The sequence below is a fragment of the Crocodylus siamensis genome, chromosome 2 (genome assembly GCF_052110815.1).
Source record: "Crocodylus siamensis isolate JL-2025a chromosome 2, ASM5211081v1, whole genome shotgun sequence".
NCBI lineage: Eukaryota > Metazoa > Chordata > Crocodylia > Crocodylidae > Crocodylus > Crocodylus siamensis.
Genome location: NC_143396.1, coordinates 205,465,275 through 205,477,411, shown reverse-complemented (window position 1 = coordinate 205,477,411; position 12,137 = coordinate 205,465,275). Strand labels below are relative to the sequence as shown.

The 12,137-nt window shown below is 44.4% G+C and overlaps 1 protein-coding gene across 2 annotated transcripts in view; it reads left to right on the top strand.

The window, feature by feature from the left end:
- Positions 1 to 12,137, top strand: part of NELL1 (neural EGFL like 1) — a 524,835-nt gene that overhangs the window by 117,405 nt on the left and 395,293 nt on the right. For both annotated transcript variants that reach the window (XM_090032860.1, XM_090032859.1), the window contains exons 8-10: positions 2,891 to 3,025; positions 3,847 to 3,949; positions 11,595 to 11,668. In XM_090032860.1, the coding sequence (XP_089888986.1) occupies positions 2,891 to 3,025; positions 3,847 to 3,949; positions 11,595 to 11,668 (312 nt within the window). The remainder of the gene's footprint in view (positions 1 to 2,890; positions 3,026 to 3,846; positions 3,950 to 11,594; positions 11,669 to 12,137) is intronic.

Below are 12,137 nucleotides of genomic sequence, written 5' to 3'. Positions count from 1 at the left end.
GAACCACTGTCTGTCTCCCGTGTTCACTCTTATATAGCTCTTCTTCTAGAAAGTGTTGCTTCCCTGGAAGAGGAAAAAAAATTAGATGCTTTCAACTTTTTAATGCAGTTTAGTAGCTGGAAAGGAGACTGAGATGATGGCGTCAGCCAGCTCTCTGTAATTTCTGTGCCACCAGAGATCTATAAATGAGGGTTTGGAAACATCTGCCATACAACATATTTAGATATCTTCTTTTCATTATAAATACTATTTGCTTAGTGCAAGGTAAGGTCTTCCTAAAATTACCTGCAAATTCAAGTCTAGTTAAGGCTTAACCAGTGTAGTTAGGATGTAAGAAAGGTGTCTGGGCCTGCTACTTTCATTCTCTTTTACCTATAAGCAAGCTAATCAGTAATACAGAAATATATATTATGGGCAACCCTCACCATTCGTGGGGGATACATTCTTGTATCCCTCGTGAATGGCGAAATTCACGAATAAGGCACTATGTTTATGAATGCCATCTGCGTTCATGAACTCAGTGCTCCCGGTGGTTGTGGGGTGGGGCACAGCTGTTTTGGCGACGGCAGGAGCGCGGTGGCGGCAGTGGGAGCATGGCGGCAGCAGCAGCAAGTGCAGAGTGCCTGAGGAGCTCCTTTAAGTGTATTTAAGAAGTGGGTTCGGCATTCGCGAATATTTGAACCCACGAATGCCGAACCGGTGAATAGTGAGGGTTTCCTGTACATACAGTTTTGTGGTTTGAACTGAAAATGTACAAATAACAATCAGAAGGCTCCCAAGAAGATCTTGTTGGCTAGGGACAGACATTCAAAAACCTGGAGCCTGAATTGATTCAGTCTTGGCAGGTGGAAGGTGTCAGGGAGATTGAACTGATTTGCAAGTGCACAGACATTCATGTTTAATTCTGGAAATGCAGGCACATGCCTGTAGTGGCTCAGGCTGGAACCTGGGGGGCACTAGAGCAGCCTTCCTTTTCCTTTGCAGCAGCCATAGTTCTGGAGAGAAGCTGACGTAGCGGAGTGTGGCCAGATGCCTGCAGGGGCTAAGTATGCTTGTGAAGGGCTTTAAATTCCCACCCTGGCCTGTAGGGACCCCAGCCAGCCTGTGCCTGGGGGGGTAGGGAGAAGCAGCCCTTGCCAGGCTTGTAGCCAAGGTCAGACACTGGCCGGGACAGTACCTCAGGCATAGGGGGCAGGGATTAAACTCCCCTGTCTCTGGGGAGGCATGGCAATCCAGTTGGGGTCTGCCCAGCTTTCCCTCCTGCTCTTGTTTGGGTGGTGGGGAGCCTGGCCAGAGCCAGCTGGGATGGCTCTGCTATCCATCCAGGGCTGCAGCTGCAGCTGCAGCTGGGGCTGTGGGGCAGAGCCCAGCCAGCTTGCAGGTATTGCTGAGGGCAGAGGCAGAGGGGTAGCCTGGGCAGGGGCTGCAGGGGCTGCATGGCCAGATTGCTTCTGGCTTCCTGTGCCCAAGCTGAGGGGGCTGTCATGGAGCCCCAGATGGCTGGGAAGGACCCTGTGCAGGAAGGGTCCTTCCCAGCCTGCTGAGGCTGCTTGAGAGCTCGGGCTGGCAGCATGGGTGGGGATTGGCTGGGGAGTGGGATTCCCAGGCCAGTTTGGAGATACTGGTGGACCCCATGTCCAGCCATTGCACCCCCTGTCCTGTGCAGCACCCAGGGCTACAAGCACACAACCAGCCGTGGGCTGGCTGTTGGGGCTGTTCTGCCCCCTTCACCATGCTGCTCTGGGTGGGGCGGGGAGAAGCTTCAGCCTCATGGCTTCTGCCCAGCACATGGAGCTCTGGCTGCAGCCCCTGGATGTCTTCAACCCCGGTGCCTTCTGTTTTCCAAGGTATCTGGGTGGAAGGTGTTTGGGAGCTGCAGTTTGGCTTAGAACAGGTGTTACACATAAGCTGGTTTAAATCATCAGAAACTAAGCCTGTAACAGAACAGAAGTTTAGTGCACATAAGCCAGTTTCAAAATGGCCAAAACTGGTTTAAGATAAACCTTTGTTGAATGTAGTATCAGACTTAACTGATTTGGGTCAAACCAGTTTATGCAGCTTCTGTCCCAGAACTCTTCCTGGTTCAAGTTAAATCACAGTCCTCCAACTTCCCAGCATGCTTTCCAGCCTGGGCTGGGCTGTGCTGTCTGCTGCAGCCGAGAAGGATTTGATGTGGGGAGGCAGGGACTATGCCCCCCCAGGGAAACCCTGGCTGGGGCCTGGGGCTTGAGGGGTGGTTAAACTCCCCATCCCCTGAGTACAGAGCTGCCCTGCCCTGCTAAACTTACTGCTGGCTGCAACTGTGGACTGCAAATCCCAGAGGGGCCTGGAAGCATGAAGAGGAAGTGATGAGCAACCCTGCAGAGTCCTCCTGTTGTGATTTTGGACGGCAAATCCCAGAGACCTTGACAGCAGCAGAAAGAGGAGGCAAACACAGCCCATGCTGGCTGTGTACCAGGGAGCTGTGCTTTAGCGCTCTTTGGCTTCTGGCCTGAGTCACTGCAGGCATGTAGCTGCAAAAAGTGAATGTCTGTTCATTTGTTAGTTTAATCTCTGCAGTTTAGACTAACCAGCAAAGACTGAATCAGTTCAGCCTTGGGTTTTTTGACCATTTGTACTTATCCTTTTCGTGTAACTTCTGTCTCTAGCAGTTAGGGTACATTAGACAAGAAGAGCCAGTACATCAGATCCCCATCAGTTGGATCATCATTTTTATCAATGTTGGTGTAGCTCCACTGAAGTCAATGGACTCATCATTTAGTGTAATTTCAACTGGTGTAATAAAACTTGATTCTCCTAAAAATAATCAAGCTACTCTTCTCCTCTCTTTTACTTTGTTAATACCATGTGTATGAATTGCAGAATTACATCAAGTTACTTTCATTTATAGCTAAATTATGCAGAAACAAGGCTTAGTCAATTGGAAAACTGTCACTGTGAGAAGACTTGTCAAGTAAATGGAGTGATCTACCGAGACAAAGACTCATGGGTAGAAGATGATCACTGCAGGAATTGCACATGCAAAGTAAGAATCTTCTAACAGATTTAAGGGGTAGGACCTAATTAAAGTGTGAAACTGATGCTTGAATACATAATGCTAACTCAGAGAATTATTACCTTTTTAGTATGCAACTAGATGCAAAGTGAACAATTGGGAGGGAAATAGTAAAGAGCTGACATTTCTTATGTGAATACTTAGTAAATAAAATGTGCTTTCCCTTGACAACACTTTCATATTTGTTCTAATTATATCTGTGAGAAGTTCACCGTTTGGGGGGGAAATGACAGTGTTGTCTATGTTCAGTTCAGAATTGTTTCACTGCAGTAGTTTTTTAAAAAGGAAGCATTATCTTAATTTTATTCATAGATGCTCAATTGCATCTTGCATGGTAACAACATGCAAATTCTGTTTTGGGTGTTTATCATTTTGAAAAACAGGAACAGAAGAGAATTAGTATGTAAATCTTGTCTGGTTGAAATTATTTGATAAATATCTGAAGAGAGCCTTCGTTTGCTCAAGAAAATAGAAAACTGGTTGTTAAGATCTTGAAGATGATTGGCAAAGCCTGGAAAAAGTGTTATTTATGTTCTTGTAAAGATGGGGTTATGGTTTTTTGCCAACTCTGCTTTGCGTGGGTAAGTGGGATAAGACAAACGGAGTATATCAAAATGGTAATAGGAATGGTATGGGCTCACGTAAGTAAGAGTCAGATAAGAATATACTTGTTGCTGAAGGTTGGCTCTAAAATTTAGACTTCTTTTTCTGGCAGTGTTTTATATTTTATACAAAATATAAATGAATGCAAATGCATCTGGCTAAACTTAATCTTTCTAACTTTTGCTTAGAGTGGAGTAGTGGAGTGTCGAAGGATGTCCTGTCCCTCTCTCAACTGTTCTCCTGATGCTCTGCCAGTACATGTGGGAGGCCAGTGCTGCAAAATATGCAGGTGTAAGTACATTGCCTTGATCTTTTCCTCCCATCCCCTATTTAACTGGAGTTATACTTGCTTTGAAAGTAGGGACACTTTTTTCTATGAATTTCACAGCTTCTGTTAAATGAATACAGGAAACATCGGTCAAAGTATTGGCTTTGGATAAAAAAACCTGAATAAATAGTGGTAGCTATTTGCTGAAAGAGAGTTAGCTAGGTCATAAAATGAAACATTTTGTATTTCTGAGATTATATTGCTCCATTCTGTTGGCATGAAGAAAACCATGCTTCCATTTGTGCCTATGCAAAGGAAGAAGAGGCTGATTTCTATTTATCTGTTAAACCCTGTTGATATTAATTAGAGCAAAGCAGTTAGTCTGTACTTTTCATAATGAAGTGCAGTGACTCAGGTTTTTATTTTTTGTTGACCCTTTATTTAAGGACGGAAGGTTGCTCTTTTTCAAAATGAGAACAAAATATAAGAGCTTGATTAGGCCTGGAATCATAGTTATTATATTTAGTGAAAAATTATTTCAGAATAAATTCATGGAAAACAGGAAGATAAGTATGTTTTGCAGTTGGCCTTGTTGAGACATTCCCTCACTACCCCTGCAGATAGAAACTGTATGTGAAGAGAATATTCAACATTCAGTACTTTCATAGATGTCATAGACATTAGGGCTGGAAGGAACCTTGGAAGATCAAGTTCCAGGGGCAGGAAGTCAGTTGGGGTCACAGGATGCCAGCAAGACAAACATCCAGTTGACTTTTAAAGGAATCTAGAGTAGGTGTTTGCACCAACTCTGGTGCCAGTCTGTTCCAGGCCTTGGGACCTTGGACTGTAAAGAAGTTCTTCCTTATGTCCAGCCTGAAATAGTCTTGGAGAAATTTGAGACTGTTTGACCTTGTCATCCCACAGGGTGCTCTGGTGAACAGTTGTTCCCCCAGATCCTGATGTACACCCCTTATATACTTATAGGCAGCCACCAGATCCCCTCCCGAGCCTGTGCTTTTCCAGGCTGAGGAGTCCTGTAGCTCTCAGCCTCTCATCATAAGGCCTATTTTCATGCCCTCTGATCATGCGCCTGGCTCTCCTCTGGACTCTCTCAAGCTTCTCCAGATCCTTTTCAGATTGTGGAGCCCAGAATTGGATATAGTACTCCAGCTGCATCTTCACCAAGGCCAAGTACAGCAGGATGATGACATGTTGGGATTTGCTAGAGAAGCATCTATGGATGCAAGCCAGAGTTTTGCTTGCTTTGCTGGATGCAACATCACATTGGTGCCTCAAATTCAACTTGTGGTCAATCACGACCCCCAAGTCCGTTTTGGCCGTGGTGCTAGCAAGCATAGCACTGCTGAGCCTATAAGCATGCTGCGGGTTTTTCTTCCCAAGGTGGAGTACCTTGCTTTTTTCAGCATTGAAGGCCATCAGGTTTTCATCTGTCCATTTTCTGAGCCTGTCAAAGTTGGCCTGCATCACCACCCTGTCCTCAGATGTGGACGCTTTTCCCCAAAGTTTAGTGTCATCAGTGAACTTGGCCAGTCTGATTCTGACAGCAATGTTCACATCATTAATAAAGATATTGAAAAGGATAGGCCCAATAGGCCCAGGGATGGATCCGTGGGGGACCCCACTGGTCATGATGCACCACAGTGATTGACTTCCATCAACTACCACTCTCTGGGTCTGACCTTGAAGCCAATTCCCCAGCCAGCAGACGGATGTAGCCGAGGCCTCAGTTGGCCAGTTTTTCTGTAAGACAATCCTGGGATACCAGATCAAAAACTTTTTTGAAGTCAAGATATATGATGTCAATCTCCTCTCCCTTGTCCAGGTGATATGTCACCTGGTCATAGAAGGAGATGAGATTGGTCAGGCAAGACCCACCTGCAACAAACCTGTGCTGGCTATCCCTCAAGAAGTTGCCTTCAGCCAGTTTATCAAGAATGGTCTCTTTGATGATTTTCTCCAAGATCTTCCTGGAGATGGAGGTCAGGCTGATGGGCCTGTAGTTCCCCAGATCCACTTTCTTTCCATTCTTGAAGATAGGCACCACATTGGCCTTCTTCCAATCCTCAGGCACTTTGCCTGAGCACCACGAGTTCTCAAAGATCTGTGCCAGTGGCTGAGCTATGATGCTTGCCAGCTCCTTAAGTACCCTGGGGTGTAAGCTGTCTGGGCCAGCTAACTTGAAGGTGTCCAGCCTCTCCAGGTATTCCTTCACATGGTCAATACTGATAGAGGGTAACAATTCTAACTCACCCATATAGTATTGAGCAGGGCTGTCCCCTGGGGCTGGTGAAAAACGGATGAAAAATACCCATTGAGCAGGCTGGCTTTTTCCTGGGTGTCAGTTGTCAGTTGACCCATATGGTTTAGCAGGGGTTCAGTGTTACCCTTGCTTTTCCTCCAGCTCCCCACACATCTAAAAAAGGACTTTTTATTGTCCTTGATATGTGTAGCCAGTTGGAGTTCAGTCACAGCCTTGGCTTTCCTGGTTCACTCCCTACAGGTCTGGACCAGTGCAGAGTACTCCTCCTTTGGGGTGGATCCAGCCTTCCATCCTTCATATGCCTTTCTTTTTAGTCGAAGGAGGTCCAATAGTTCCTTGCAGAGCCAAGGGGGCTCATGTGTCCTTTTGCTGCCTTTCCTCCGAGATGGGATAAACATTGCTTGTGCTTCCAGGATTGCTCCCTTGAGGAGCAACCACCCATCCTGAACTCCCCTCCCCTTTGGGTCATGGTCCCTTAGGGTGAGTGAGCTCCAAGGGAACCAGGACATTTTATACATGGAGAGTCTAGCTTGAAAACCCCAGACTTTACTTCCTCCTTCTCAACCATTTTCCTTCCTTTTAATTCTAGGCACAGCTTTTAAAATTAAAACTTATCAGTGGAACTCTTGACTGATTTAAGAATAATTAGAAACAGGAAAAAACATTTTCTTATCCTAGGATGAAATCACTCAGATACTCTCTCATCCCCTTCTTTACCCCCTAAATAGGCAGCCATTAATCCTGTCAAAAATTGAACCTGTCTAGCCTAATTTGCATCTTGTATGTTACCCCATTCGCTACTGAATACTGGCACTTGAATAATTGGGGTACTAAAAGGTAGGTGGGGACAGGGTGTTCATGCTGTAAAACTTGTGAGTCAGCCTCTCTAATTCTAATTTTCAGTCAGGACCATGAGTATTTGTGATACTCCTCTCCCCATTGCCCAAGTGATGGTGTCCTCAAAACATCATCGTGTCTGGTAGGCAGTTACCCTCTACCATGGGAAGAGTAGCTTGCAACTCCAAGAGTGGCCAATAATTATTAGTAGTCATCTTTCAAGTCTGGGAAATTGAAGGGTGATGATCATAAAGAAGGAGCTGTCCCAGTTTAAACTAAGTAAATTCCCTGCTGGAGAGCCTGGAAAAGACTGAGAAGGATCAAAACCAGGAGAATGACGAGTCATAGCAGGCCTTGGGGGTGGGGGGTGCCATCCTGGCACCTGGTGCCCCTCTATGCTCCAACCCACCTGCTGGCTCTTTCCTAGCCCCACCTCGCCTCCAGTCTTTTATCCGCTACAACTTTGATGTTGGTTTGTTCGGGAGGTGGTCCCTGGGTATGGGGTTCTCACTGGTTCCCTCAGTGGGCAGTTCTGCCTTGGTGGCTAAGTCTGCTTTACCTGGGGTCTGTACTTTCCCATTCTTGATTGCTTCCCATTTAGGGGAGTGCTCTCTCAGGCTTCCAAGCACCTGCTGGAGCTTCAGCTGTCACTACTGTGGCCTGATTTTTCTCTGGCCACACCCTCAGTCTTGGTCTGTTCTCTAAGACCTCAGCTCCCAGTCATGGGTGCTGACTTGGCAGCAGCCCCTTCTGGGGGTCCTGTATCACCCCAGCAGTCTCAGCTTCTCTGGCTTGGGGCTAGCTTCTGTCACCCATAGTGGGGTATGCCACCCAGGCCTCCTCACTTGTGGCCTTCTCATCCCCTATAGCCAAACCTGATCCTCTGATAGAAAAGCTGGAACATAAAACAGCAACCTAACTGGTCCTAACTTCAACATAAACCCCTCGAGCTCAAACCCTGCTTTGCAGGTTGGCCTGCTTCCATCCTGCCAGACCCTGAGTACTTCTCTTGTGCTGACTTGGTTTCTTGCTGCAGCCAGCTCTCTCCTTGGAGCTCTTTTCTCCTGCAGCCAGGGTAGACTGCCCCTCATGTGGTCAGAGGCTAGGTGTGTATGCCCCAAACCAGCCTTCTTCCAGTCATGTGATGGGATCTTCTGCACCCAGGGGCCAGCTGCAGATAATAACATCATTAATCACTGCGCCCTCTTATTCCAGGGCTCAGTTCACCTGCGCAGCTACTACTTGCTGCCCTTTCCAGCCCTGAGTTTCTTGCCCTGCCCCACCTTCCTAGTAACAGAGGCAGGGGTTCCCTGTTACACAAGTCTGAACATCTGTGGAAGATTCTCTTCGTGGTTCCAAGGGATCAAGCATCACTCTAGGTATCCTTTTCTAATGTGCATTTAAGTGCAAACATCAGCCAACATTTGTCCCATAGGAATTTTGTAGCACTACATTGTAGATTCAATCCTCAATACAGTCCCTGTGTGTAGACTGTATTTTTGCTTCTGTAATGGAAAGTTGAACAATCAAATTCACCTTTAGTCAGTGATTGGCACCAAATTCAACTCATTATTCTGACAAGGACTCAGCATGTCAGTCAATGAAAAAAGATGTATAAAAGTTGATTGAAATTGATTGTGAATGCCAGCTCCTTGACAGAATGATAAGCTAAGGCCACATTCAGTCATTTTTGGGTAAGCAGTGGCAGTAGGTGAGGCTTTCAATAGTATTACATTGCAGGTGTTGATTTCTCTGTAATTTCCCCATTTAGATTTGAACAGAATCATCAATTCTAATTTTCTGTCCCAAAGTATTGTTGAACAGCTGGATTATTGAACAGTTTCTTTTCTTATCCACAGGTTAACACACCGATCAGGTCTAATATCTAAAGTGCACAGAGGCTTAAAAATTAGGGTGGTTCTGTTTTGCACCTTTGTAACTTGTTGTGGTCCCTCCCAACAATATCTGACAAAAGAACACATTAGAATTTGAAACTTTGCCTTTCTTCTCAGTTGCAAATTTTCTCTTCTGTCCCAGGTAAATCCACCAGTGTGTTGCAGATGTGCTAGTTGGCAGGAAAAGAATAAAAACACATTACCTTAGCTCCTCTTTCCCAAAACAGTCCTGTGGTTGCAATCTAGAGAGAGAACCCCAGCCAACTCTTTCTCATTAGTGAGAGCGGAGCACCAATCAGTGTTAACTTTTTGAAGGAACTAGGAATGCATTTTGGAAAGGCCAGGTTTTAATAATGCTCATAAAGGGAGCTGAGTTCTTTTGAAAAGCTGGCTTAGTTGTGTTTAGTGAGCATTATTTTTAAGTATATGAACATAGAAAGGAACTTTGAGAAGCTGGACAGCATCTGAGAGATTTGGGGGATTCTTTTAGTAATGTGTAAGATTTTGGGTTGGAAGGTGCTACAGAAATCAAAAGTTAAATAATTTAGTACTACTTTCATACCTGAAGCAAGCGAAGCATGTGCAGTTCTCAGTACTTTTCTTGAACATGTTAAGAGAGGACTATTATTGGACATGCATTAAATCGCCTCCTTGAAAAGCAACATTTAGAAGATTTGCATGTTCATTGTACAGCTGTTTCAACTTGGGGATTTTCTAAAGTTTTAGTATCATTACAGGACACATATTTTTAGCTCCTTCCATGCAGTTGAGCTGATTCACATCACATTGTGGTAATAATCAATCAAGAGAAGAGATAACTTAACTTAGCAGCACTGTTTCATATAATGGAAAGAATTATAGACTTCACCAGGTAGTCCAAGGAGTCTGGGTCCTAGCAGCGGGACTTTCTGCATTGTATGTGTATACTTTATCCTATTAACCAAATTGCACATACATTTATTTCAGGCAGCTAGAAAAAAAGTGTACAGGACCAAGGTGCATACCAAATGAATATTTGGTAGAGTGTAAATTCATTTCTAGTTTGAGAAATCTAAGGGAAATGTCACCATAGAGCAAGGGTTGTCAACTGGGGGTACTTGAGCAGGTCCTAGGGGATATGCATGGGTGGGCAGAGATGAAGCGCTGACCATCCCGCACAGGAGCTGCGTGTCTGGATGGATGTGGGGGTTGGGGGAAGGTTGTACACAGCGGCTGTTGCCACTTCACATTCAAGTGCACGCCACCCCTCCCACTTGACACCTGGCTGTGTGCCACACCCCCCCCCCCCCATGTCTGGCCACCAGGGGAACACTAACCCAAAAAGGTTGAAAACCCCTGCCATAGGAGAAGGAACTTTAGATCCATCAGATATGCAGGGTATTCCATGGATAGCAGACTTACGGGCTGGAAACCATTGTTGGGCTCCTGTAATTTTACCAAGGGACTGAGTAACAAATCTGCATGCATTCTGCAGCACTGTGGCCATAGATGTATTCTTAAAGAATGATAGTGACATGGGAAGTGGGTGGATAATGAAAGCAATATGTCTTTTAGCATCAGCAATAAAAATCTGGCCTGAGTCATCTCTTGAAGTTAACAATCAAGTGTTTAGCAGCTGGTTGCATAAGTGAGCCAGTTGACTAAGACTGAATCAGTTGCACCTGTGAAAATGTACATGGAAAATATATGGAACCTCAGGCTCCATAGCATGCTGCTCCCAGTTTTGTTTGCTATGAAGCAGAATTGAAAATTTTCTATGCAGTCCATTTTAAGGAAAGACGAATTGGGCAAGAGATGCCTTTCCTAGAAGCTGGGAATGAGGGCTAGTATGTACATCTTCCATGAATCTATAAGTGCAACAGCCACCATAATGAGCCAGAATGATACCTGTGACCAAAAGATGTTTGTTGAACCCCTGCAAGTTGGAGTGGATCAAAGCACAATATATACTTCACCTTCAAATAGCAATCCAAGTAATCGAGTCAACAGTTACACCCATTATATTCTCCTGGAAATGAAGTTTAGTGGGATTTTTTAGGCTTTGTGAATCCCCCTTTGAAATTTTGCATGAGCTATCCTTGTTTTTGTGCATCTGTTGAGACTGTCTGCCCAACAGTCTCTTCAGTTCCTGGGCTCAACAGACTGCAGTAGTTGCTGATTTTTGAGGAGGCAATTCCAGCAGGACAGAGTTGAGGGTTCTGTCCTTATATGGCCGTAAGTATAGTCTGATGTCTTAACTGAAGCCCATGTGAATACCATTTTCTTGACACACAAGCATTGATGTTTGCTTCTGATTCTGAAGTGCTTTCAGAATCTATACTATATGCAGACATATAATAAAAAGAAAATGCTGTTGCTAATCTACAAAATATCAATGTTGTGAATGATTCTGTTAATGAATTGGCTAGAGTATAATGATCTATTCTTGTTACCACTTTGGGTCATTAAATACTCTGTTTGTTATTTTGAGTGGTGCAGTGCTTTGAGGTAACCGTTTTTTAAAATGAATTTACTACTAAATGCAAAATGCATTAAAGCAATTAACACTGACTACATCATCTCTTTCTCATTATGTACATATTGATTTTATTTGTTTTATGCCTTGCATCCATTTACTGCTAAAACATTTATGTTGGAATTTTTTTTTAATTGTAGCTAAATGTATCTATGGAGGCAAAGTGTTAGCAGAAGGTCAGCGAGTTTTAACCAAGAGCTGCAGGGAATGCCGAGTAAGTGTGAAACTTACAAACTTCTGATTTTGTTTAAATGAATTATGTAGCTCAGATGACAGCGTTAAGCTGGTATACTGCTTTAGGCATACATTGCATATGCGGCGTCCATTGTCTTCCAAAGGTGACCTTGATCTCACTGAAAGCACATAGATGAAGCCAAACATGACATATTTAAGAATACAAAAATGCGTGTGAAATGTCTTACACAGTAACTTTCCATTTTGTCTGCTCCTTTGGGTCACTGTACAAGAGGATTACTCTTAGGGTCAGACACAGATCCCAGCACATTGAATTAAAACTGAAATGGCTGTAGATTTATACTAGACCAACTGAAAGTATCTGCCCCCTCCTATATTTTTATAGTTAAATATGTGCTTGAGTGCTTTGCTGGAATGTCCTTTGCTCCTGTTAACAGAAGAGCAACTTCATGTGAGTAATCCAGTTTCAGGCAGCTGATCTTTACCTA